The following is a 27595-nucleotide window of genomic DNA, read 5'->3' on the forward strand; positions in this document are numbered from 1 at the left end:
AAAGGCTTACTAGTGGATTGAGTTAGCTTGTTTGAGGTAAGAATCTTGCCAAACATTGTGTAGGGGAACTACCCCTTAGGATTGGAGTTGTTTTATATCTTTACTGGTACGTGAAAGCTGTGTACGCAAGGTGACTAGTGGGTACACGGGCTATATGTGATAATTGACCGGTTTAATCTATGTAGATTCTTTTCATGCCTTTAATCGAATTGTCATAACATGTTATATCAATCATCGTTAATCCATCCTTACATGCTTTATTTAACATTGCTAATACTTGTCCCATCTCTTACTTGTTTTTTTCCCTTACATACTTAGTTGAAGTTACTGTTCCCTTATTGCCTTGTTAATTATTTGATAATTGAGTTACCTTACTTGAAATTGTTATTTGTGGGAATATATTTGATTTTTGGTGTTGAAGTTGTAAAAGACATGATTCACATTGAGGAAAAGTTGTAAATTATTGAAATACCATTATTGTTAAGCTATTCACTTTCAGTTGCTATTGTTGAGACTCTTGTACACATTGTAGTTGAGCCATGGGCTATTTATTGTAAAAACATTGTTATTGTTGATTCTTTTGGCAAGTTCTGGTATTGGGCCTTGAGGTGCAAGTTGTGGTATGTTGTGATATTGATACGCATGCGGTGGTATAAAGATAGAGGTTGATACGCATGCGGTGAGATAAGATGGGCTTGATACATGTGGTGTGATAAGGTAGGCTAAAATACGGGTAGTTATTACGGGGAAAATGATTTTTAAAACTAAGTGTAAGGCTCCCGCGGTGATATAAGGAAAGATTATGATTGTGATTCTGAAATGAGATATGAGGCGGTACCTCGGACGTGATTCTTGTTGTTACCTTTCATTTACATAAATTGTGTTTTGTCTACACTGTTTCCTTGGTATTCTTATTATGTGTTCCTCCCTTGATGCCTTTATTTCCTTAATTTCAGTGTAGCTTATCTTGTTAAATTTCTTCATTGTATCATTTCCTTGTTTTTATTCTTATATTGTACCATACCCGCTCAGCTTCTTTTATTATCCTAGTAGGTGTCTTGACCTGACTTCGTCACTACTCTACTAAGGTTAGGGTTGATACTTACTAGGTACCATTGTGGTGTACTTATATTACATTTCTGCGCATCTTTTTATGCAGATCCAGGTACCTCATACCAGGCTAGGCACCAGTGAGTTGAGCTTTCGAATCGGAGACTTCAAGGTATACCTGCCGGCGATCGCAGGCCTTGGACTCACCCTCTATCCTTGCTTTTGTATTGCATACTCTTATATAGATAGTGATGTATTAGGGATGTTTCAGTATACTCGTGTAGAGCTTATGACTCAATCTCACTAGATTTTGGGAGTTATTGTCAGCTTTATTGTTGAATTCTTTCATCATAGCTGATTGGTTTAAATTTGAAGTTCTATTATTATTTTCGTTATTTCTTCATATATGTTAGGCTTACCTAGTCTTAAAGACTAGGTGCCATCACGACATCCTACAGAGAGAGAATGGGGTCATGAAAGTGCCCCAATCCAAACATCGGTACACATGGAATGTGTCGAGCCATGATGCTCACAATCAACAACCATATGCATATCAACAACAAACATGCGAAGCACATGACCATAATTACGGAGATACGGACATCACTATATACCACAAATATGAAGACTATAACCAAGGTGGAATCAACCATTCAACACCCCATCGTGATGGCACCTAGTCCCTAGGACTAGGTAAGTCCTAATACTTCCTGAGTTATTAACAGATTCAAATAATTCAATCATCAAACATGAACCAGTAAATGACATACATAGCTAAAAATGACTAATAGTTATAAATATTCTCAGAACCGGTAGTACGGTGTCATAAGCTCTTCTAAGAGTAACAAAGAATATCAAATACAATACTATTTGGAATGGAAGTAAACACTAACAAAGTAAAGCTCCAGAAGGTGACTTCGAGGCCTGCAAGCGTAATGGCATGTATACCTTGAAGTCTCCATAGCAAATCTCCAACAATTAGCTAACGACCAACACGCTCAGAGGTACCTAGATCTGCACAAAAATGTGCAGAAGCGTAGCATGAGTATACCACAACGGTACCCAGTAAGTATCAAGACTAACCTTTGGGGAGAAGTAACGAGGTTCAAGTCAAGACACCTACTAGTCAAATAACCGTGCAAAATATCAATATAGACCTAATATAGGAATGGTTATCAATACAAAGCTAAACATGGAAAGAATAACAATTTAAAGGTAGCAGCAAAAAGAAAAAACAACAAATGGCAACAAGGAGTAACCAGGTGATAATGAAACAGAATAATCAGAACACAATTAAAGTACCGGCAAAACCAATTGAGGAAAACAATGACAACCAAATAGTGGGCTACAAGCTTGCATTGCCACCTAGTCTATCAGATGTTCACCCAGTGTTTCATATTTCTATGCTCTGGAAGTATTATGGTGACCCATCTCATGTGTTTGTCCTTCAGCGCTGTACAACTAGATTGGGATTTGACTTATGATGTGGAGCCGATAGCCATTTTGGATCGGCAGGTTCAAAAGTTGATATCAAAGAATATAGCTTCAGTGAAGTTCAGTGGAGGGACCAGCCAGTCAAGGAGGCTATTTAAGAGACCGAGCGGGAGATACGGAGCAGCTAACCACACCTATTTGAGAGTCCAGGTATGATTCTAGACCCGTTTGAGGACGAACATTTGTTTAATAGGGGAGAATGTAATGACCCAGCCGGTTGTTTTGTGTACTGTAGCCCTGTTCCCCTATTTATCGCTTCTTCTATGTTCATTTGTGGTTATCTGACTCGCCGGGTTGGTTGGATTAGTTTCGGGAGAGTTTTGGAATTAACTGGGACACTTAGTCCCAAGGTTGAACGCTTAAGTTGAAAGAGTTGATCGGACTTTGAATTTTTTGCAGACGTCTCCGGAATAGAGTTTTGATGGTTCTGAAAGCTTTATATGGTGATTTTGGACTTATGCATATGTCCGGATATTGATTTGGAGGTCCATAGGTTGGTTTGAGGCTTTTTGGCGAAAGTTGGAAAGTTGAAGGTTTGGAAGGTTGAGAGGTTTGGCCGAGAGTTGACTTTGTTGATACCGGGCTCGGATTTGGTTCCGGGAGTTAGAATAGGTCCGTTGTGTCATTTGGGACTAGTGTGCAAAATTTGAGGTTATTCAAAGTTGATTTGATATTGTTCGGCATTAATTGTAGAAGTTGGAAGTTCATTAGTTTCATTAGGCTTGAATTAGGGTACGATTCGTGATTTTGATGTTGTTTGATGTGATTTGAGGCTTCGACTAAGTTCGTATCATGTTTTAGGACATGTTGGTATATTTGGATGGGGTCCCGTGGGCCTCGGGTGTGATTCGGATTAAAATCAGATTGAGGTTTGGACTTAGAGAAATGTTGTGGCTTCAGGTCTGGTGCAATCACACCTGCGTGGTTTTGGCCGTGTGCGAGACTGCAGAAGTGGCCCTGGGGTTGCATATGCGGTTTTGGCTGGAGCTGGGAAGATGCACAGGCACAAGGAAATTTCCGCTCCTGCGAGCTCGTAGGTGCGGGCGGCTAAGAATAGAAGCGAAGAGGAGTGGAGGCTTGGGTTTCCTCAGATGCGGAGTTGAGGGCGCAGGTGCGCAGAAGCGCATATTGGGCCGTAGAAGCGAAGCTTGGACGAAGTGTCTGGGACTGCAGAAGCAGAGTCGTATGCGCAGGTGCGCTTCCGCAGGTGCGAAGTCTTTTCTGTAGAAGTGGGTGATCAGGGAGTTAATGAAATTCCGTACCAACGATGGCTTTGTCTGCAGGTGCGGTACCGCAGGTGCGATGGATGGGGGCAGAGGTGCAAAAAGCCTGGGCAGAAGGTTAAAAATGAGGGTTTGAGTTATTTCTCTCATTTTGGACATGTGAGACTCGGCAAGGGGCGATTGTTTAGAGGGTTTTTGCTACAATTAAAGAGGTAAGTGAAGATTCATCACTTTTATTGATAAATATTGATTATTACACCTAGTTATGTGTGTTTAAGGTGAAAATTGGGGATTTTAGACTATGTTGTTGGAGAGTAATATTTGATGATTCGAGTGTCAATTTGTGGGTGGAATTGGATGAATTTAGTATGGTTGGACTCGTAATTGAATGGGTATTTGAATTTTGTGAATTTTGTTAGGTTCCGGGGTGCGATCCCGAGGTTGACTTTTAAGGTTGACTTTCCGATTTGATTAAAGACCTTAGTTTTATCTTTTGGAATTGTTTCCTATAGCAATTATTGATGGAATTAAGTTATTTTGGCTAGATTCGAGTCGCTTGAAGGCCGATTCGCATGGCAAGGGCTTGTTGGAGTATTGAGTTCCGCGCTTTGAGGTAAGTAACATTTCTAAACTTGAAATTAAGGGTATTTATCCCTGAAAAACATGTTATTCGTGTCGTGTTGGGGTGACGCAGATGCTAGGTGACGAGCGTGTGGGCGTGCACCATGGAAATCATGGTCTGGGTTGATTTTTGGTACTGTGCTACTATCAAGTCTTGTTTTATCCCTGTAATCCCTGCTTGTTAGAGTAATTGAGCTGTGATTCAAGTTAGAAATCGTGTTTAGGCTATGTGCTTATTCGGTTGAGACCTAATGAGGTTATTTCTGTTATTTAAGTTATATGCCTTAACTGTAAATATATGTTCAGTCAAGATTCTTCATTTGCATACCATATCTCAGTCTATATTTATCATTCATTGTTACATCACATGTTATCATTGTTTAGGCTGAGTGATACAAGATTTTGAGCCCTTGAGAGATTGATGACTGAGGTGGGCCTGAGAGTTGTGTTGTGAGTGTTATTATAGATCTGGGCTGCACGCCGCAGCAGGCCATATTGGCTTTACTATTATTATTATTATTATTATTATTATTATTATTATTATTATTATTATTATTATTATTATTATTATTATTATTATTATTATTATTATTATTATTTTATGTTCACTTGCACACCACAATAGACCTTATTATATTTATATTAGCGCTTGGGCAGGATCCGCCCCTTCGGAGTCTGACATACTAGCAGTGAGCTCATGTACAGTGATATATATACACGTGCTTTGGTGAGGGGCATTGATGTTAGGCACCCGTACAGTGCTGAGTGATTGTGGGCATGTTGAGTGGGCATTTGTCAGGCAGATTGAGTATTCTGAGAGTGTGAGTACTGGAGAATATCACCATGAAACCATTCATTTGACATGCATATTTGACATGTAGGCGTAGAGATGTACCATTCCTAATGTTAGTTGTAATTGACATGTTCCTATTAGTGTCCGACTTTAATTGTTAAACTTGAAAGTCTTGTAACATGAACGAGCTAATTGTGATAATTCCTCTGAGTTGTTTATTGTTTTTGTCATCATTATACATGTGTTGTCATTATATTGGACTTTGACTGTCTTCTTCTAAGATCGGCACTCCTTTCATCCCAAAGTTAGTTCTGTTACTTATTGTGCACATGGGGTCGGTTGTACTCATATTACACTCTATAATTTCTTGTGCAGATCCAGGTACATCTGGACGTAGTGATTGCTAAATCCCTGCTAGTAGCCGCTTGGAGACTTCAAGGTAGCTGCTATGACGTCTACAAACCTTGACTCTCCTTCCCTCTATTTTCTTCAATACTGTTCTATTGTTCAGATGGTTATACTAAGGATTTGGTTTATGTTTGATACTCAGTAGTGCTTATGTGCTTATTGCACCAGATTTTGGGTGGTTGTAGAAGTATTTCAGTTATTTGTACTAGATATTTATGAGATTTCTTCTGTTGAGTTTATTAAAACATGTGTATTCAAATGTTTAGATGTTATATGATTGTCGGCTTGCCTAGCAAGTGTGTTAGGCGCCATCATAACGGGTTGGAATTTTGGGGTTGTGACAAGTTGGTATCAGAGCCCTAGGTTACTTAGGTCTCACGAGTCATGATCAATTTTAGTAGTGTCTTGCGGATCGGTACGGAAACATCGGTACTTACCTTCGAGAGGCTACAAAATCGTTAGAAAACTTCACTTTCTTGTGTTCTTGTGGTGCGTATGTGTTTTTTCCGGAATTGAAACTTCTACTCTTATATTCGCTCATAGATAGTGAGGACATGTATGACTGGATCAGGCAAACGACCACCAGTACCAATAGCTACGGCCGCGAGAGGCTGGGGCCATAGTAGAGGCTGAGGTGCGGCTCGTACTACAGTAATTGCCCCATTTCTATACAACCAGACTCTAGCCTGCAAGCCTCTAAGAGTACCAAAAGAATGTACACGTACACAACTAGGTCGGGAAAGGGACCCACGATAGCCTCACATCACACATCATCACTCCATACCCGGCCTCATAGAGGACTCGGTTGTACCCGGCCTTAGGAGGTCTCGGTTGTAGTCGATCTTAACAGAACTTGGCATAGCCGGCCTCAAGAGGACTCGGTAGCCTCACATCACACATCATCATACCCGGCCACACATGGGCTCAGTAATATCTCACATCATGGTTCATTAAATCCAACTAATCAGTGCTTGCACAATAAGTGTCATACCCAGCCGACTATCGCGTGGCTCGGTATAGTAAAATAGATAAATACATACCGGTAGAGTAAATAGATACATATATATAAGTGCAATGCAGTAACAGTTTTGAGAGATAACAAGCTTAAACTTAGAATGAATCATACTCTCCGATCACAGGATACCAACTGGAAACAATGTAGACTTTGAAGAAATGCTACCAGCAAAGATGCACAAGAACATGACAACATCATTGAGAGGGCTTAGAACTACCACACTTTACAACACAGGAGTCACTTAGAAAGAATGAGAGACTTACACTAACTCATGCCAAGAAAGAAAGTTGCCCTACATACCTGGTCGGAGATCTAATTATACTTCTACGTTGGTTAGGTTCACCCCTAATGAATCTTTAGAATCGATTTCACTCGATGATGGTGATGACTCCAAGCTCTTCGAGATAAATCTTGCTAAATTCAGATTTACCTTCGACTTTGCCTTAATTTGCTAGGAAATTCTAAGGAGGCGTTGAGGGTATTTTGAGAGGACTTGTTCTGATGATACTTCTAGAATGAAAGAGAAATATCCTTATTGTCAGCAAGCATAGGAATTTCTGCCACTCCCACATGTAAAACGGGTCGCCCCGCTCCGGTTGCAATGCCCGGTGAGACACTTGGCGCAGATCCACTGAAACGTGTGACCACTTTCTAGATTCATACGTGTCTCCAGCTGATTGGTCGCGCTAGGATTCTCACTTACCATACTTTATTTAAGTGTGAGGTGTAACAAGCGTAGTCATGTGGGATATGATCCTTCGTGTTAGATTATGGTATGTTTAGAAGAATAATATCAGAAGTCAATTTATAATTTGGCAATGGTTCTTATCGGGCGAGAGAGCTCTGTGACTCATTGATCTGATGAGTGGTTATGAGTTTTTATGTGTTTCATTCATCATTGGCAGTGTACGAAGGTTTAGAACAAGGTTTTATTTGATATGAGGTTTTTTACCGGTATCCAAATTGTTATTGAGCAACTTTTGTGGCCGAAAGTTATTGCTATGAGTATTTGATTTATGTGGTATATCATGTGATTATATATTGGGTTATGGTTATGGCTTGATATAACTTGTTCAGACTTATACAGTGTGAGGATGCGAGTTTTGAGTCTTGTAATGGATTCTGGATGTTAGAGATTTGATTCGAAGGCTTATGGATTAAGGTTGAAGTAAGGATCTTTAATTAAGTGGTGTTGTCAGGCTTATACGGATTGGGGTGACATGGAATCACCCATGGGTATGTGCATGGTGAGTTTAAACAGTGATTTGATGGCTTTGGAATGACCCTTGGCACGTTCAAGGACGGATGTATGTTTAAGTGAGGGAGAATGTAACGACCTGACCGGTCGTTTTGCGAATTTACATTCCATTTGATGGTTCGAGGGTATAAGTAGCTTCGTATGATGTATTATGACTTGTGTGGATAGTTGTTTTGGTTTTCGGGTGATTCAGGATTAATTTGGAAGAATGATTCTCATTCCATAAGCTTTAAGTTGGAAGAGTTGAATAAGTTTGACTTTTGTGTATTTGAACTTGGATCGGAGTTTTGATGGTTCCGTAAGGTCTAGATGGTGATTTCTGACCTGTACATATGCTCGGATTCGCATTAGGATATTTCTAGAAGGTTTTAGTACTATTTGGCAAAAGTTGGCAATTTGAAAATTTGGAATGTTCATAAGTTTGGCCGGAAGTTGACTTTAATGATGTCGGGTTTGGATTGTTGGTCTAGGAGTTGGAATAGATTCGTTATTTCATTTGGAACTTGTGTGCAAAATTTGAGGGCATTCTAAATTGATTTGATATGGTTCGGCACGAGTTTTGGAAGTTGAAAGTTCAAAAATTCATTAAGTTTGATTCGAGGTGTGATTCATGGTTTTAATGTTATTATGGGTAATTTGAGGCCTCGAGTAGGTTCGCGTTATGTTTTGGGACTTGGCGGCATGATCGGGCGGGGTCCCGAGGGGCTCAGGTGTGCTTCGGATTGATTCCGGATATTTTGGGCTATTTAGGCTTAGCTGATGGTTTCTGGTTCTGGTGTGACCGCACCTGTGGAGCTATGAGTGCAGGTGCGAAGCTGTATATGTGGAAAATGAAGCGCAGAAGCAAAACCTGGAGATGGGGGTAGGAGTCCGCAGACGCGCAGATTTTAGCACATCTGCGATAACGCAGAAGCGGGCTTTTGGACTCAGATGCGGCGCATTTTCTCGCACCTGCGATATCGCAGAAGTGGAGTATATTCCGCAGGTTCGAGAGGTCGGCCTTCAGTGTTTTTACGCAGAAGGGGAACTTTAGTCGCAGAAGCGGGTACTGGTTCACAAATGCGAAAGAGCTGGGCAGAAGTTATAAATCGAGGTTTTAGTTCATTTTATCACAACTTGAGATTTGGAGCTCGATTTTGGGCAATTTTGGAGAGGATTTTCACCACATGGATTGAGGTATCTATTTTCTACTCGGTTTTGATTATATTCTATGATTCTATCTTCGATTTTGGCATTTGATTGATGATTTTAAAAAAGAAATTGGGAGTTTTTGTCTAAACTTTCCTAAATTAAATAATTGAGTTTTGAACATCGATTCAGAATCGGATTTGAGTGAAATTAGTATAGTTGGACTCGTATTCAAATGGATTGTCGGAATATATCATTTTGTTGGGTTCTGAGGTGCGAGCTCGAGTTGACTTTGAGTATTTGATTAAAGATTCGACTTTTATCGTTTGGTTTGTTTCCTAAAGTATTATTTGATGTTTTTGAGTTGCTTTTGACTAGTTTCGAGCCGTTCGGAGGTTGATTCACGCGGGATGGCATTTCTAAAGTATTGTTTGGCTTGTTCTGTATTGGATTTGGCTTGTTTGAGGTAAGTAACATATCTAAACTTGGATGGCATTTCATGAATTATCTTGTTCCATGCCTTAATTGTTACATGCTTTATTTGACTTCTATGCCATAATCGTTATTTGTCATTTAATTATTCTCATACTAAATTGTTTGTCCCTTCCATGACTTCATGCTTATTTGCTACTTGCCTTTAATTGTTTTACTTGCACATTTTGATTGTCACATGTTTTACTTATCCTATTATTTTTTGTAATATTTGTTGCATTCTATGATGTAGTTTCATTTGTGTGAGTTTGTTTAGTTTGTTTGATACCGATAAGCTTGTAAGGTTGAAATTTCGAATTTGTTAGAGATTCTTTGATTGTTATGTGGTCTTTTATTGCCTTGCACCTTTAAACTCTCTTGATGCATAAATTCTTGTAAATTGGACTATCGGATTGTTTATGTTAATTGAAATTGTTTGTGGAGTGGGTTGCACGCCGCAACTAAAATTGAAAGGTAATGAATTGAAATAGTAGAATAAGGACAGATTTTGACATTGATAAATGATGATATGGTGGGATCGGGTTATGCAGCGCAACTGATTGTATATATGGTACTTGACATTGATAAATGATGATATGGTGGGATCGGGTCGCGCTCCACAACGGTTTGTATATGTTGTTATTGTTGAGTTGGCCACAGATTTTTTATATGAGATTATGATACGTGTTATTCTAGGTTTTCTGATAATGAGGTTTAAGGTCATTTTCATCAGTTAATTGCTTTACTTGTAATTCTTGTTTATTTTCCTGTTATTATCATTATCACTGCATACAGGTTATTGTATGTGGTCTGCTTTACCCTCGTCACTAATTCGTCGAGGTTAGGCTCGGCACTTACAGAGTAGATGGGGTCGATTGTACTCATACTATACTCTGCACTTCTTGTGCAGATTTTGGAGTTGGTCCTAGCGGCACTCAATAGCTTTTGCTCGGATTCGGTCGCTGTCGGAGACTTGAGGTATAGCTGCACGGCGTCCGCAACCCTGAAGTCTCCTTCCCTTCTATTTTTACTATTTTATTGAGTATCAAAATAGTGTATTTTGTTTAGACCTTGTTTTTGGTACTCTGATATTCATGTACTCGTGACTCAAGGTTCTAGGTTATATTTATACTTCGTTGTTTGGTATTATTTTACTCTACTTCAGACTTATATCGTTATCATTTTTAATATTTTATTTTCAATTGTTAAAATTAGCTAATTTCCTATTTCACGTCGGCTTGCCTAGTAAGTAGGTGTTAGGCGCCATCATGACCCCGAGGCTGAGATTTCGGGTCGTGACAAATTGGTATCAGAGCACTAGGTTGCCTAGGTCTCACGAGTCATAATCAAGCTTAGTAGAGTCTGGAGGATTGGTACGGAGACATCTGTACTTATCTTATACATGCTATAGAGTTTTAGGAAAAATTTCACTTCTTTCTTTACCTATCATGTGATTTTGTTCTACCATTGATATTTGAATCATTCCATTCTTGTTCTCTCGCAGATGGTGAGAACATTCATAACATCTACAGCCAGGCAGGAGCCAGAGCCCCCTGTTGCAGCTACTACTAGGGGTAGAGGCTGAGGCCGAGGGAGGGCTCAGCCTGGTGCCCAAGCAGTAGCACCCGCAGTGGAGCCTCAGATTGATCATGAGGAGGAGATCTCAGCTCAGGCTGTACCAGTTGGACCAGCTCAGGTCCTAGAGGGATTCATAGCCACTCCAGTGCTTTAGGACGCTCTAGTCCGCTTGGTGGGCCTTATGGAGAGTGTGGCCCAGATCGGTGCAATTCTGGTGGCACCAACGTCTCTCAGGCTTGGGGAGGAGCACACTACTTACACTCCGGAGCAGATGGTTCCCCTATGTCAAACTCCAACAACCCAGCCAGCTGGTGTAGTTCAGCCGGTTGTTGCGGCACAAGTCGGGGAGAGGCCCGCGATGTCTATTGAGGGATTGATGAGATTGGACAAGTTCACAAAGCTCTTCCCTATTCACTTTCGTGGTACACCTTCTGAGGACCCACAAGATTACTTGGACTGTTGCCATGAGGTATTGCGCAACATGGGTATTGTTGAGACCAATTAGGTCAACTTTGCAGTGTTCCAGATGGTGGAGAGATTATGTGTTGACCAGACTAGCTGGTTCACCTTTGCTTACCTAGGATCAATTTTTGCAACTATTTTTGGAGAAATTTATTCCTTTCATTCTGAGAGAGGAGTATCGCATGCAGTTTGAGCGCCTTCAGTAGGGTGGTATGATCTTCACCCAGTATGAGACTCAATTTGTGGACCTAGCTCGCCATGCCATTATCTTTCTCCCTACTGAGAGGGCCATAGAGATTGCTAGACGGATCGAGATATTTTGTGGTCAGGAGAGGGGGCCAGTGTCTGACAAGAGGCCTTATCATTTCGGTGGTTTCAGTGGTTCCTCATCTGGAGGCATGGGTACTTTTGGTAGGGGCCATCCTCCTAGGCCATTCCAGTCAGCGCTTCAGGAATCCTACGGTGCTTGGGGTAGTCGTGGTCCTTATGTATCTCATCATGAATAGCTAGCATATAGTGCACCATCAGCTCCTATTAGTGCGCCTCTGATCTAGAGCTACCACAGTAGGTATCCGGTCAATCTGGGTCAGTCTCAACTTTAGCAACCACAGCAGTTGAGAGGGTATTTTGAGTGTAAGGGAACATGTCACATTAGGAGGTGTTGCCCTAGATTGTCTATCAGCATGCCACCTTAGAGTTCTCGTACCATGGTTCCGGCACTAGTTGCTTCATCGCCCGTACAGCCAGCTAAAGGCAGGGGTCAGGTTGCCAGAGGTGGAAGTCAGGTCGTTAGAGGTGGAGGCCAACCAGCTAGAGGTCGTCCGAGAGATGGAGGTCAGAGTGGTGGGGCCTAGCCCCCTTTTTATGCATTCCCAGCTAGACCTGAGGCCGAGTCATCTGACGCCGTTATCATAGCTATTATTCTAGTTTGCCATAGAGATGCTTTACCTCTTTTTGATCCGAGCTCTACTTATTCCTACATGTCATCCTATTTTTCTTCATATCTGGTTGTGCCTCGTGATTCTTTGAGTGCTCATGTGTATGTGTCCACACCTGTAGGAGATTCTATTATTGTAGACCGTGTTTATCGCTTGTGTGTGATTACTATTTGGATTCTTGAGACTAGTGTAGATCTCCTACTTCTTGATATGGTAGACTTTGATGTTATTTTAGGCATGGATTGGTTGTCACCTTATCATGCTATATTGGACTGTCACGCCAAGACGGTGACCTTAGCCATGTCGGGGTTGCCTCGATTAGAGTGGAGAGGGACTCCTGGCCATTCTACCAGCAGGGTTGTCTCTAATGTGAAGGCTCGGCGTATGGTCAATAAGAGGTGTCTAGCTGATTTGGCTTATATTCGTTATTCTAGTGTAGAGGTTCCTTCCATGGATTCAGTACCAGTTGTGCGTGAGTTTCTTGAGGTGCTTCATGTAGATCTGCCGGGGATGCCACCCGACAGAGATATCGACTTCTGTATTGACTTGGCCCCGGGTACTCAGCCCATTTCTATTCCACCATACTGTATAGGCCCGCTTGAGTTGAAGGAACTTAAGGAGCAATTGCAAGATTTGCTTGATAAGGGATTCATTAGATCTAGTGTCTCGCCTTAGGGTGCACCCATGTTGTTCGTGAAGAAGAAGGATGGTTAGATGAGGATGTGTATAGAATATCGGCAGTTGAACAAAATCACAATCAAGAACAAGTATTTGTTGCCGAGGATTGATGACTTATTTGATCAACTTCATGGTACCAAAGTGTTTCGAAGATTGATTTGAGGTCTGGCTACCATCAGTTGAAGATTAGAGCATTGGATGTCCCTAAGACAGCTTTTCGGACTCGGTGTCGGCATTATGAATTCCTAGTAATGTCATTTGGGTTGACAAATGCCCCAGCAGCATTTATGGATTTGATAAATCAGGTATTTAAGCCATATGTGAATTCTTTTGTGATCGTATTCATTGATGATATCTTTATCTACTCCCGCAGTTGAGAGGAGCATGAGCAACATCTTCGGGTTGTACTTAGACTATGAGAGATAGCTAGTTATATGCCAAGTTTCAAAGTGTGAGTTTTGGTTGGAATCAATTGTTTTTTTAGACATGTTGTATCGGCCGAGGGCATTAAAGTGGATCCTAAGAAGATTGAGGTAATTCAGAACTGGCCTAGACCTACTTTAGCTACAGAGATTCGGAGTTCCTGGGTTTGGCGGGTTATTATCGTCGATTTGTGGAGGATTTTTCATCCATTGCATCCCCATTGACTAGACTGGCCCAAAAAGGTGCTCCATTCAGGTGGTCCGATGAGTGTGAGTTAGCTTTCAGAAGCTCAAGACTGCTTTGACGATAGCCCCAGTGTTGGTGTTGCCCACAGGTTCAAGATCCTACACGGTGTATTGTGATGCATGGCGTATTGAGCTCGATGTAGTCTTGATGCAGGATGGCAGGGTGATTGCATACGCATCGCGACAGTTGAAAGTTCATGAGAAGAATTACCTTGTTCATGACTTAGAGTTTGAAGCCATTGTTCATGCATGAAGATTTGGAGACATTACCTCTACGGAGTGTCATATGAGGTATTCACGGATTATCGAAGTCTACAGTATTTGTTCAAGCAAAAAGATCTCAATTTGAGGCAGCAGAGTTGGTTGGAGCTGTTGAAAGACTATGATATCACTATTTTATATCATCCCAGTAAGGCCAATGTGGTGGTCCATGCCTTAAGTAGAAAGGCTACGAGTATGGGTAGCCTTGCATATATTCCAGTTGGTAAGAGACTGCTAGCATTAGATGTTCAGGCTTTGGCCAATCGGTTCATGAGGGTAGATGTTTCGGAGCCCGATCAGGTTCTTGCTTACACGATTTCTCGGTCTTCTTTGTATGAGCGTATTAGAGAACGTCAGTATGACGACCCCCGTGTGCTTGTCCTTAAGAACACTGTGCAACACGGTGATGCCAAGCAGGTTACCATTGGAGATGATGGGGTTTTGCGGATACAGGGTCGAATTTATGTACCCAATGTGGATGGGCTTCGTGATTTGATTGTTGAGGAGGCCCACAGTTTGTGGTATTCCATTCATCCGGGTGCCACCAAGATGTATCAGGATTTGAGGCAGCATTATTGGTGGAGAAGAATAAAGAAAGATATAGTTGCATATGTGGATCGGTGTTTGAATTTTCAGCAAGTAAAGTATGAGCATCAGAGGCCTGGAGTTTGCTTCAGAGGCTTGAGATTACCGAGTGGAAGTTGGAGCGTATTACCATGGATATTGTTGTTGGGCTCCCATGGGCTTCGAAGAAATTCGATGCAATATGGGTCATTGTGGACAGGTTGACCAAGTCAACACATTTCATTCCAATAGTAGTTACCTATTCTTCTGAGTGGTTGACTGAGATCTATATCCGCGAGATCATTTGTCTTCACGGTGTGCCGGTGTCTATTATTTTTTATCTGGGTACGCAGTTCGCATCGCACTTTTGGAGGGTCGTACAGCGTGAGTTAGGCATACGGGTTGAGTTGAGTACAATATTTTACCCCCAGACGGACGAACAGTCCGAGCATACCATTCAGATATTAGAGGATATGTTTCGCGCCTGTATTATGGATTTCGGGAGTTCTTGGGATCAGTTCTTGCCGCTTGCGGAGTTTCTCTATAACAACAACTACCAATCGAGTATTTAGATGGCTCCTTATGAGGTATTATATGGGAGGTGGTGTCGTTCGCCAGTTGGTTGGTTTGAACCAGGAGAGGCTCGGTTGTTGGGTACCGATTTGGTTTAGGATGCCTTGGAAAAGGCCAAGATGATTCAGGATCGACTTTGCATAACTCAGTCTAGGCAGAAGAGTTATATGGATCGTAGAGTTCATGATGTTGCATTCATGGTTGGAGAGAGGTTTCTGCTCTGGGTTTCACCCACGAAGGGTGTGATGAGGTTCGGAAAGAAGGATAAGTTGAGCCCTAGGTATATTGGACCCTTTGAGATACTTGAGAGAGTTGGTGAGGTGGCCTACTAGCTTGCATTGCCACCTAGCTTATCACCAGTTCACCCGGTGTTCCATGTTTCCATGCTCCAGAAGTATCACGGTGATCCGTCCCATATGTTAGGTTTCAGCTCAGTCCAATTGGACAAGGATTTGACTTACAAGGAGGAGATGGTGGCCATTGTAGAATGGCAGGTCCGGAAGTTGAGGTCCAAGAGTTATCCTTCTGTTAGAGTGCAGTGGAGAGGTCAGCCGATCGAGGCAGCCACGTGGGACTCCGAGTCCGACATGCAGAGTAGATACCCACACCTTTTCACCAGTTCAGGTACTTTTCTATGTCCGTTCGAGGACGAACATTTATTTTAGAAGTGGAGAATGTAATGACCCAATAGGTCATTTTGAGTGTTAGCCTCTATTTGCGTGTTCCGAGACCTCGATTAGCTCCGTTTAGCAATTCTCTATTTGCGTGCCTAGTCCGTGACTTATTCCAGAAAGTCTTTATGTGAAAAATTGAAGAAAGTGTGAATTTTTACCTTAAAATGGTTTGAGTTGACTACGCTCAATATTTTATGTAAACGGACCCGGATCGGTATTTTAACGATCCCTGTGGGTCCGTATCGTGATATAGGACGTGGACGTATGTCCGGAATTGAATTCGGAAGTCCCTAACTTGTTTTGACATGATTTGTTAAAAACTAGTAAAGTGAAGGTTTAAGGAATTCTGAAGTTTGACTGTAGGTTGACTTTATAGCTACCGGGTTCGGATTTCGGTTCGGGATTTGGTATAAGTTTATTTTATTATTTATGACTTGTCTGCAAAATTTGGTATAAAACGGAATTGATTTGACGTTATTCGGCTGCTCGGTTATGAATTTGAATGTTCTTAAGTTTCTTTAAATATTTCATGCATTTTGATGTCAGATTTATAGTTCTAGGTGTTATTTTGGTATTTTGATCACACGAGCGAGTTCGTATGATGTTATTACACTTGTATGCATGTTTGGTTTAGAGCCCAAGGGGTTCGGGTGAGTTTCGGATAGGCTATGGATCAATTTTGGACTTAGAAGGTTGTTGGTTTTCTCTATTGCTGATGTCTGGTGTTTTGTTCTTTGCGATCGCGAAGGGTAACTTGGGACTTGGCAGGTTTTTCTTCTACGCGAACGCGGAGAAGTGGTCGCGAACGCGAAGCATTGGAGGGATTACCCTTCGCGAACGCGACCCTTCACTCACGAACGCGATGGGTTAAGGGATTCTGGGGGGAGGCAAGGCTTGTTCTACGTGAATGCGAGCCCAGGCTCGCGAACGTGAAGGACGGGGGTACAGTCCCTCGCAAACGTGAAGGCCACTAGGGGAGCATTTGCTTCGCGATTGCGTCAAGCCCTTCGCGAACATGAAGAAGGCCTGACACCCAGTGATTTAAAAGTCCCAAAGTCAGGATTTATCCCATTTTTTACAATTTCCAAGTTTGAGTTCGGCCTAGAGGCGATTTTGAAGCGGTCTTTCATCCCAACTTTATAGGTTAGTAGATTTTAACTTGTTTTCTTCCATTTTCATAAACACCTAATGATTTTAACCTTTAATCTATGCTTTTCCATGGTAGAAATTAAGGATTTAGATAGAAATTGGGTATTTTGAGAATTTGAGATTTAGACCTCAAATTGAGGTCGAATTTCGAAACTAATCACATAACCAGGCTCGGGGATAAATGTATAATTGGATTTTGGTCCGAATCTCAGGTTTTGACCAAGCGGATATGGGGTTGACTTTTATTGAATTTTTTTAAATCATTAAAGATTGAATCTTTTTCACTCGTGGGTAGTTTCTAAAGCTTATTTTGAATTGTTTGAACTATATTTGATAAGATTTGATTGGTTTGGAGGCTAATTCTAGAAGAAAGACCCCGGTTGAGCTTTGATTTGATTGCGGAGTGAGGTAAGTGTTGGATCTAACCTTGACTTGAGGGAATTAGGAATTTTTTTTAACTATGTGTTATGTGGATTATATGAGAAAACAGTGTATATGCGAGGTGATGAGTGTATATTCGCTGTCAAGATATCGGCTTTCCATGTTTTTCGTTATTTCATGATCTTGTTCCATGCCTTAATTGTTACATACTTTATTTGACTTCTATGCCATAATTGTTATTTGTCATTTAATTATTATCGTACTAAATTGTTCATCCCTTCAATGACTCCATGCTTATTTGCTACTTGCCTTTAATTGTTTTACTTGCATATTTTGATTGTCGCATGTTTTACTTGTCCTATTATTTTTTGTAATATTTGTTGCATTCTATGATGTAGTTTAATTTGTGTGAGTTTGTTTAGTTTGTTTGATACCGATAAACTTGTAATGTTGAAACTTCGAATTTGTTAGAGATTCTTTGACTGTTATGTGGTCCTTTATTGCCTTGTACCTTTACTCTCTTGATGTAGAAATACTTGTAAATTGGACTATCGGATTGTTTATATTAATTGAAATTGTTTGTGGAGCGGGTTGCACGCCGCAACGGAAATTGAAAGGTAATGAATTAAAATGGTGGAGTAAGGACGGATTTTGACATTGATAAATGATGATATGGTGGGATCGGGTTGCGCGCCGCAACGGATAGTATATGTGGTCCACTTTAGCCTCGTCACTACTTCGTCAAGGTTAGGCTCGGCACTTACAGAGTACATGAGGTCGGTTGTACTCATACTATACTCTGCACTTTTTGTGCAGATTCCTGAGTTGGTCCTAGCGGCGCTCAGTAGCTTTTCGTCGGATTCAATCGTTGTCGGAGACTTGAGGTATGGCTGAACGACATTCGTTGCCTTGAAGTTCCATTCCCTTCTATTTTACTGTTTTATTGAGTTTCAAAACAGTGTATTTTGTTTACACCTTGTTTGTAGTACTCTAGATGTTCATGTACTCGTGAGTCCAGGTTCTCGGTTATGTTTAGACTTCATTGTTCGGTATTATTTTACTCTACTTCAGACTTGTATCGTTATCATTGTTAATATTTTGTTTTCAACAACAACCCAATATAATTCCACTAGTGAGGTTTGGAGAGGGTAGTGTGTATGCAGATCTTACCCATACCATGAGGTAAAGAGGCTGTTTCCAATAGACCCTCGACATCCTTCCCTCCAAGAACTCCCGACCTTGCTCTTGGGGTGACTCGAACTCACAACCTCTTGGTTGAAAGTGGAGGTTGCTTACCATCAGAGCAACCCCTCTTGTTAAAATCAGCTACTTTCCTGTTTCACGTTGGCTTGCCCATCAAGTAGGTGTTAGGCGCCACCATGACCCCGAGATTGGGATTCCGAATCGTGACACAGAGATGCTTTTTCCGCTTGATTTCAGCTATGCATCTTGAATTTAAAATTAGTCCAAATCGCTTTCAATTTTTACCAAGATATGTGTATAGCCTTGTCCGGTGTTTTCAATAAATTCCAGCAACACCCGCTCAAAAAAAACTGCTAAGTAAAAGATTTTAAAATTGAAATTGAAATTTCACGTGAATCTTTAATGATAGTTCTTCTAAAGTTTCTTTAGATGGTATTTATGTTGGAGGTTCAATCTAAGACAACTAAAGAAGAAAAAAGTACTCACTTTATATTGTCATATTTCACTAGCCCTACATAAAGGAAGAGTGTGATGTAAGCAAAAAGGAAATTCAGAGAAGAATAGATGAAGCCATGGGAGCTGTGTATAAAAAGTCTGTGAGAGAGCGAGAGAAAGATGAAAAGGAGGAGGAATTGAGCGAAGGAGAAGAGAGATTGCTTGAGAAATTTGAATACCGGTTGCTATGTTTCTTTTGGCAACAGTGGCGAAATATATTTGTTGGCTAAGTGGGTGCAAATGGATGTAAAAAGCTGTACATTTGTGCCAATTTCTGTTTAATTAACCGGATTTAAATAACTAATTCAATTATATTAGCCTATAATATTTATTTGGACTAGCATGTTTTGAATTTAAAATCTAGTCCAAATTTCTTATAAATTTGAATCCAAATAAAGATTGAAAATTTTAAATGCTTACCAGGAGAATTCTCTCCATAAGCTTTTTTCTTTCACTAATCCCCTAATTTTGTAATCCTTTACAGTAGTTTAAGAAACCGAATATTTTTTAATCATGGAAACAAAAGCATTTGCGTTGTTAAAGAACAAGGTCAGTGTAGCAACTATTCTGTTACTCTCTACTGTCTAAGAGATAAGTAAAACATAACATATAGAATTTCCAGACCAGGAGAGGGTAGGGGGTCTGGAGGAAATGAAGTACCAACAATTAAGTAGAATGTCATAACAAGATGAGTGCCAACAATAAGAGTACCACTAACCTGTCTATTCTCATATATAATATATCCTCTTCTTGTTTAGCTCCATGAGAACTCTATAATTACTGCACATGATTTGATATCTAGAGTGGTGAAGAAACAATATATCATGGCACATCAATTCTTCACAACCTTAGAGCATTGCTTATGAATGAAGTCCTTAATCTCAGAAATTAATTGTGTAGATTCAGGTAGCTCTGGGAAAATGTAGAAAGCATGCACCATGGTTGGATACTCTAACAAGTAGACTTCTTTGCCCGACTTCTTTAACCACTCGTAGTACCTCCTTTGCCAATCTTGAAGGGAATCAAAACCACCCACCACTACCAACGTTGCCGGAAAATCCAGCTTTGATATGTCAGCGGCCCTTGGGCCGCTAACATTGATAGCCTCGTGGTCCCGGTCCATCCCTTCACCTGGTGGCAGGAATGCCTTCCATGTCCAATCCGTTCGAGTCACTGATATCAATGGGTCAATCTTTGCTAGTCTTGCTTCTGCTTCGGTTCGTTCCTCACCTCCGAAAAATGGTTGTATGGCCACCAGTCCAATCACCTTTTAGAGTCGGATCATCTTTCAATACTTAATTCAAATAGTAAGAATCATATTTGAAAGGTTGGTAATATTCAATACTCAATAGGGGTGGCAAATGAACGGGGTCGGGTCGGATATGGGATTGAAAAAAGGTAATGTCAAAACGGATAAATTATCCGACCCGAACCATATTTAATACTTATAAAAATTGGATTAATTGGCGGATAACATGGATATCCATATTATCCACGGCTTCTTGAATATGATAATTTTTGAGAGAATTTCTAGTCTCCCAAATTTAAGTAATCCTCAATTTGAGCATTTGCAAATGTAAAAGTTAAACTCATTGGTTATCCATTGATTATCTATTTTTCAAGTTGATAATATGAATTTTATCCATATATTACCCATTTCTAAAAAGTTCATTATCTAACCTATTTTTTAGTGGATAATATGGATGTATAACTGTTTTTGTATCTATATTCCCACTACTAATCTATATATTATTAAAAGGAGAAGAAAAAACCATCTCCTTAAGCCAAGTGGCAGCCTATAAAATAATAAAATACAGCCTAGAAAAAAGTCATATGGCATAAGTAGTTAATAATTAGTTATTGGTAATTGTTTTTCAATTTAAATATCTATTAATAATAAAATAAAATATTTTATAATAAAAAACGAAAATTAAAAAAAAATTATCCATTCAAATTGGAAAAAAGTTTCAGGTTGGAGTTTTAAAATTATTTTAAAATAAAAAACTAAAATTACAAAAAAATAAAAAAAATAAAAATAAAAAAATAAAAAACTGCCAATTTAAAATTTCTTTGTTTTTAATAACTTTTGTTTTTATTTTTAAAAATAAAAAGTTTATTTGTTCAGAAAATAATATTGAAAATAATAGAATAAAATATAAAATAAAAAAATATGTATCTTCTATTATATTATAAAAAGAAAGTAGCATACAAAAATTTAAATTAAGTAATATGCTAATAAAAGTTTCTATTAATAATGCAATAATACTAAATATTGGATAATATAATAAAAAAAATACATAACAAAAACGTTATTCAATTACTATACAACTCTCTTTAATTTAATAGAGATTTTATTCATTAAAATTCAGATAATATTATTAAGAACAATAGGCTAAAATTTAAAATAAAAAAATATTTCAAGAGTAATAAAATATATATCTTCTATTATATTACAAAAAGAAAGTGGTAGATAGAAATTTAATTAATATTTTTTAATACTGACCACGCATCGCGCGGGTACGACTACTAGTATTCAGTTAGAGTGAAGCACATAGTACAGTAACCGGCAAATTCAGAATCACGGATAGCAAATAGACACCCCTTCAATTTAACTAGTATTAGTACCCGCGCGATGCGCGGACACAAAATCAAATTATGATTTGGTTTATTTGGATTATATGCAAATTACCTTAAAATTTAAATATTCCTGATAAAATTTACAACTAAGATATAAATTAAAAAGCAGGACATGAAAATGTTTTTCATATCTTGTCGTGTACAATATAAATATTATTTTTATATCTGTAATAACCCAACCGTTTGATTCTAGTACTTGCATTTTATTCCGTGATGAATATTAAAGAAAATTAAACATATCACGTTGTGACATGTCTTGTTTGGGTACATTATGTTTTAAGAGAATTCTTACTACCACTTTATGTTTTATCTCAAATTCAAATAAGTCTTATCTACATTTTCACCCGATTGTTATCCAATTGTTATTTTTCTTTATCTAGTAACTTTAATTTTATGGTCATATCCATAGGTTTAGCTTTTTCACCATAATTTCAACCTAATCTCAAGTTCAAATCATCTTTCCCTTCTATTTTTAATATTAAATATTTTTGAATTTCAAATTATTGCTATTACATTACCTAATATATAGTATTTCATGTTTTCACTTGGTTTTCATTAACTTGCCTCTTTATTTAATATTATTATCCATTATTATCCTTTAACATAATATAGATAGAAGTGTGATTTTTTAATCTTCAAATAAATATTTACTTTATTTTAAATTAATACTCGAAATTATTAAATTGTTTAAATTTATAAATAATATTTTTAAGTATTATATATTTACATTTTAGTTTCTAAATTAATTCTTAGTATAAATATCCTCACATCATCTCTAATTTATTTTTATTATTTAATATTTTAATTCTTTATTTTATCTATTAAACTTCAGTTATGTGGCCTTATCCACATTATGACCTTTCTTATCATGCTTTAAAAACTTTTTCATATCAAATTTAAACAAGTTTTATCTTTCTTATTTCTTTACGATAAAATTTTATTTTTTCTCTATTTGTTCCATATTTTGCTATTATATTATTCAATTTTTAATACTATTATATTGTCATGTAGCTTTTTATTAGCTTGTTTGAATTTAATATTCATTTTTATCACATTTATTTTAATATAATACAACTAACAAATTCAATCGTAACTTTGAGTCTATAGCTCGTATTCCAAAATATAATTTTTCTTATCATATTTTAAAAAAAATCTCATCTCAAATTCAAATATATCTTATTCTTCTATTTGTTAAATTAGATCACATTTTCAAAAATCATCTTACACTTTCATACTTAACCTTACAACACTCAATTCAAATATAAATCGTCAAAAAATCTTATTGTCGCGATAATGTTTACACTATCATTTTAAGAAATATTTATTCACGTATAAAATATTCGTTTATCTGAATCGTCAAAATTAATATAACCTCATTATTCTTGTTATTGAATATATATTTTAATTAATATTTTATTTTTCTCCTACTTTATAAAAACAAAATATATATAAAAAATTGCTACTTGAAAATTTTTCAATTTTCAAATTCATCAAATCCTTAATATCTTAAGTAAATTTGTTCACTTTATTTTTATTTTAACTTGTCCAAAAGTACAATCGTCATTGGTTATCTCAATCTACATATTTCCATTTTTTTATTAATTATTATTATGGCTTATAATTATTTTCCACTTCCATATCTTTAGCTAAAACAGAAGGAGAATTGATTTTTACACTATATATGATATATATATATATATATATATATATATATATATATATTAGATTTTTCTTTTAGATTTTGTCTTAAATATGTCAAGTGACATTTTCTCAATACGTCACTTGGTTTAATCTAATGCATACTACCCTTCTTTTAATATAATATACTATAGATTAGTTTAAAACATGGTTATATTTTGGGCAAATAGGCCATACATTTTTTATGGAATACCATATATATATATATATATATATATATATATATATATATATATATATATATATATATATATATATATATAAGTAGTAAGTAAGGTAGAGGTTGCACCTCTCTTTGACCAAAGATCCTCTTTATCTATTTTCTCCTTTTTTGATCATTTCTCTTACTTTTCCTATAAATTCTCTATTTTTTCCATCTATTTGAAAGTAATAAATTCGTACAATTAATCTGATAACTGAAAAAACTCACCACTTAATTATATGAAAATTGAAAGGATCACATTAAATGTCTTTTTGTAACCGACATTACACTAACCCTTCGACTCAAATACAATCCTTAATAATCTTGCATCGCTAAATTCCTGGCTTTCATGTAACAACATTGGGACAACCAATGCTGTGGAGGATTATCATCAAGGTGGAGCCGCTTTGCAAGTTTCGACTACAGGTTTCTATGACTATTACATGTCATTGTTGTTTCATTTCATATTTTCAGTTTAGAATTATGAAGTGAAGAAATATTCCAATCGTTTGTGTCCTTATTTAACTCTTAAATTTTCTTTTCACATTTTTTTCTTTAATATTTTGCTATAATTCATTTTATGTACTAAAAAAGTTTTTTTTATATTTGAACTAGCAACAAAATGGGTTGCTCTCATCAAGGTAAGTTTCAATTATCTTCTCATCAAATACACGTGGCTATAGGTTACATGATCATTAGTTTCAGATAAAGAAACATCTCAGGAAGCTTTTGGAGGGCCTTTTTTGCTCCTTTACAGCTTAATCGTATCTCTTTTGCTGAGGCTTCCCTCATAATTAATACAAAACTCTCATTCAACCCAGGAAAGTGAAATAATGAACGAGCAGAGCTTTCCTTACGGAATAGTATAAATAAATTTTCATAAACATTATGTTGTAAAATCACGGATGATATCTTTTATGCCGGCACGAAGGGCGGGTAACTTCACTAGTTATTTCATAATTCTCAAGTCTTAAGAATGTTAAATTCTGAAAAGAAAATAAAAGGGAAATGAAAGGATAGAGTAGGGGTGTTCGTCGGTCGGTAGGGTATTTAAATATTTCGGTTCGGTATTTTCGGTATTCGGTTTCGTAAAATGCTATACCAATACAGTACCTAATTAAATTCGATATGATTCGGTTTTTCTACTTTCGGTTTCGGTTTATTCGGTTCGGTAACTTCGGTTTATTCGGTTTGAATACTAACTAGTGCATAGAGTAATAGACGGTAATAATCTTAATTAAAGTACTCAAAAATACAAAACTAAAAATGTTTGTTGACAAAAGTTTTGTCCAAAATCAATAAATACCAACTTAGAGAGAGAAAACTTAGAGAATTATATTGTTACTTGCTTAAAGTTAATTGATGAACTTAGAGAATAAAGAAAAGTAAAATTTTAGATTTCTTATATTTATATAATAATTAATAAAATGTGTATTGTGTAATATAATATATATTTTGGTACTAAAATACCAAATATCATACCTAATATCAATTTATTTTTAAAACTTAAATCAAATACCATACCGAATACCAAAATATCGAATACCGAATATCAAAATTTTCGATTTCGATACGGTAATTCGGTATTTACCAAATTATCAATATTCTTTACTTAATGGAAGTAAATTCAATTTAGTTATTGTACGCGTGGCGAAAATCCTCAATTAGAATCAAACACGCAACCAACTGTGACGGAAAAAAGTGAAGTGTGCGGTAGCCGGTAGGTAAGGTTTAATCATCAGTGAAGAAAATGAAAAATGAAATTAATACTATTATAATGTAAAACAATTAATGGAATTCCTGGTTCATTAATAAATTCCTCTCATTTTATTCAAAGTTGAAAAGGCGGACACTTCGTAGTGCGGGATTCTCCAATCTACTGGTGGACCGCAATCTAAATCAAGACTGTTGATTAACAAGTCGAAAGGAATAAAGGGGAAGAGAGTCGTACAAGTATCTAATTGGTATTTTCTCAGGAATTGGCTAATCGATTTAGATTTATTAGTATTTCTTTTGGCTACACATATCACTTTCCATCTTGACTTAGCCAATATTGAAAGACTTATGAGAAAATAGGACAGAGGAACATCTTTCGTACTTTGGTAGGATGTATTAAAAAAAATAATAATATATATATTAGTTATTCCTTGCTTCATAGTATTTTTTAACCTATGTATAAAATATTCTTAGAGCCACTTGTACGTTTAAGCTTTCAATGCAAAAGACAAAGGGATAAAAGTAGAAGAGATTTTTGAGCAACCAATTTGAGATAACTGACACAATAATAATTGTGGCCCGTGAGGCAGTGATAATTTAATATTAGTATTATAGAAAATAAATGGTAATCCATATATTTTGTAGGAATAAAATATATGCGGAAATGCAGACGTGGCATATGTATGGGTTTGGAAAATGAGGAGGAAAATGGAGAGAGAGGGACCATACCTTGAGTGTTTTGAAGTTGGACGTTGATTCCGACGCTCTTTTAGCCATGTGATGAGCGAGGTTCCCTCCGGCACTATCTCCGGCGAGGAAGCAGCATGATAGATTCACGTTTTCCGGTAAGATCCCCCGGTTCCTCTCGTCATCAAGGAACTTCAGCACATCAAATCCATCGTCGTACTGCGCAGGATACCGGTGTTCCGGCGCCAGCCGATAGTTAACGGAGACAACGACGGCCGGGGTTTTCCTGGCAAAACGGCGGCAAACGGCGTCGTACGCCATCCCATCCGCACTGAGGTACACAAACCCTCCGCCGTGGAAGAAGACGATGATCGGAAGTGTACTCATTTTCCGGGATTCATCAGTGGTGGGAACGATGAGACGGAACCAGAGATGGCGGGAAGGATCGACGGTGATGTCGGAGGACTTAACGCCGTTAACTGGATTGGGATTGGCCGGAGTTTTGAGGGCGAAGAAATCGAGGAGGCGGCGGTTGACAGTGCCGTTTTGACGGCGAGAATAATCGGTAACGGCAGAGATGACGGATAGTGCAATACGAGTTCTCCAAGGAAGTGGGGGCGATGAAGCTGATGGTTTCTTCGATTGAGCATTGAGGAATTCCTTTTGCTGCGCCATAGAAGCAAACCTAAAGAGCAAGAGAGAAAAACGAAGAGATATGTACCGTGTGAAAAATACAGTTGAAGCACAAGTTCATATAATATGTTGCTCCTTTAAGGAAATACATAATACAGTATGACGCTTTTAAGGAAATATAGTTGAGCAGTTTCCTCGAAGCTTTTAAATTTCAGTGGGTCCTGAAGCACTATTTTAAAATGTAACATTGTATTTCCACATTTACATTCTCATCTAGCATCTGAAAAGGAGACTATAAATGTAGCATGTGGTAGTTGGTAATTTGATGAATAATGCACCATATTCTGTATAATCAATATCTCAAAATATGGATATTGAATAATATTAAGAAGATTTGAATAATGTGATCATAAGTTAAAGATGTGAATAGCATATTAAAAATATTTTTTGAATCTTTTGATATTAAACATATCATATAATTTCTGTAAACGATTATTATTATGGGCAAAATAGTAATTTAAGAATTAAAAAATCTAATAGATATAAAGAGGTGGTAATTGTTTTAAACAAAATAATAAAAAAAGTAAGATGTACAAATTAATAGCATTTTTGACCAAACTTCTCCAAAATCAAAAATATTTTTTTAAAAAAAGTATTTTTTTTCAAACTTGAGGTGTTTGGCCAAGTTTTTGGGTTTTTTTATACGCTTGATCATTTTTAACTATTATTTTAAAAAATAGTATCATTTATTGTTTATTCCATAAAGAACACTTTTTTTTTCATTATTAGCATATTATAAAAATTAAGCTCAATATTTAATAAGTTAACTGTCTCACTAATCACATGAAGTACTTTTTTTGTCCATCTTCATTCTCCCTTTCCAACATTCATCTTTTTCACTCCATTTTTAAAAATTTGATGCATATGTGAATGCCGC

At 37.6% G+C, this 27595-nt stretch overlaps 1 protein-coding gene across 1 annotated transcript; it reads right to left on the bottom strand.

Moving 5' to 3' along the window:
* Positions 1-19695: 19695 nt before the first annotated feature.
* On the bottom strand, positions 19696-26833 carry LOC107794296 (putative carboxylesterase 18). Its single transcript, XM_016616780.2, has 2 exons — positions 26068-26833; positions 19696-20352 (listed from the first exon to the last, which is right to left on the bottom strand). Exons 1-2 carry the CDS (start codon positions 26698-26700, stop codon positions 19918-19920), a joined length of 1068 nt encoding a protein of 355 aa, XP_016472266.2. The 5' UTR covers positions 26701-26833; the 3' UTR covers positions 19696-19917.
* Positions 26834-27595: the final 762 nt, after the last annotated feature.

Source organism: Nicotiana tabacum, chromosome 13 (assembly GCF_000715075.1).
Source record: "Nicotiana tabacum cultivar K326 chromosome 13, ASM71507v2, whole genome shotgun sequence".
Classification (NCBI taxonomy): domain Eukaryota; kingdom Viridiplantae; phylum Streptophyta; class Magnoliopsida; order Solanales; family Solanaceae; genus Nicotiana; species Nicotiana tabacum.

What these genes read in the sequence shown, in the direction of transcription:
- LOC107794296 (XM_016616780.2), bottom strand. Translation starts at nt 26,700, where the DNA reads ATGGCGCAGCAAAAGGAATTCCTCAATGCTCAATCGAAGAAACCATCA. An exon ending in CCAACTTCAAAACACTCAAG is followed by an intron (nt 20,353 to 26,067) that starts GTATGGTCCCTC and finishes CGACTCTAAAAG; the next exon opens with GTGATTGGACTGGTGGCCAT.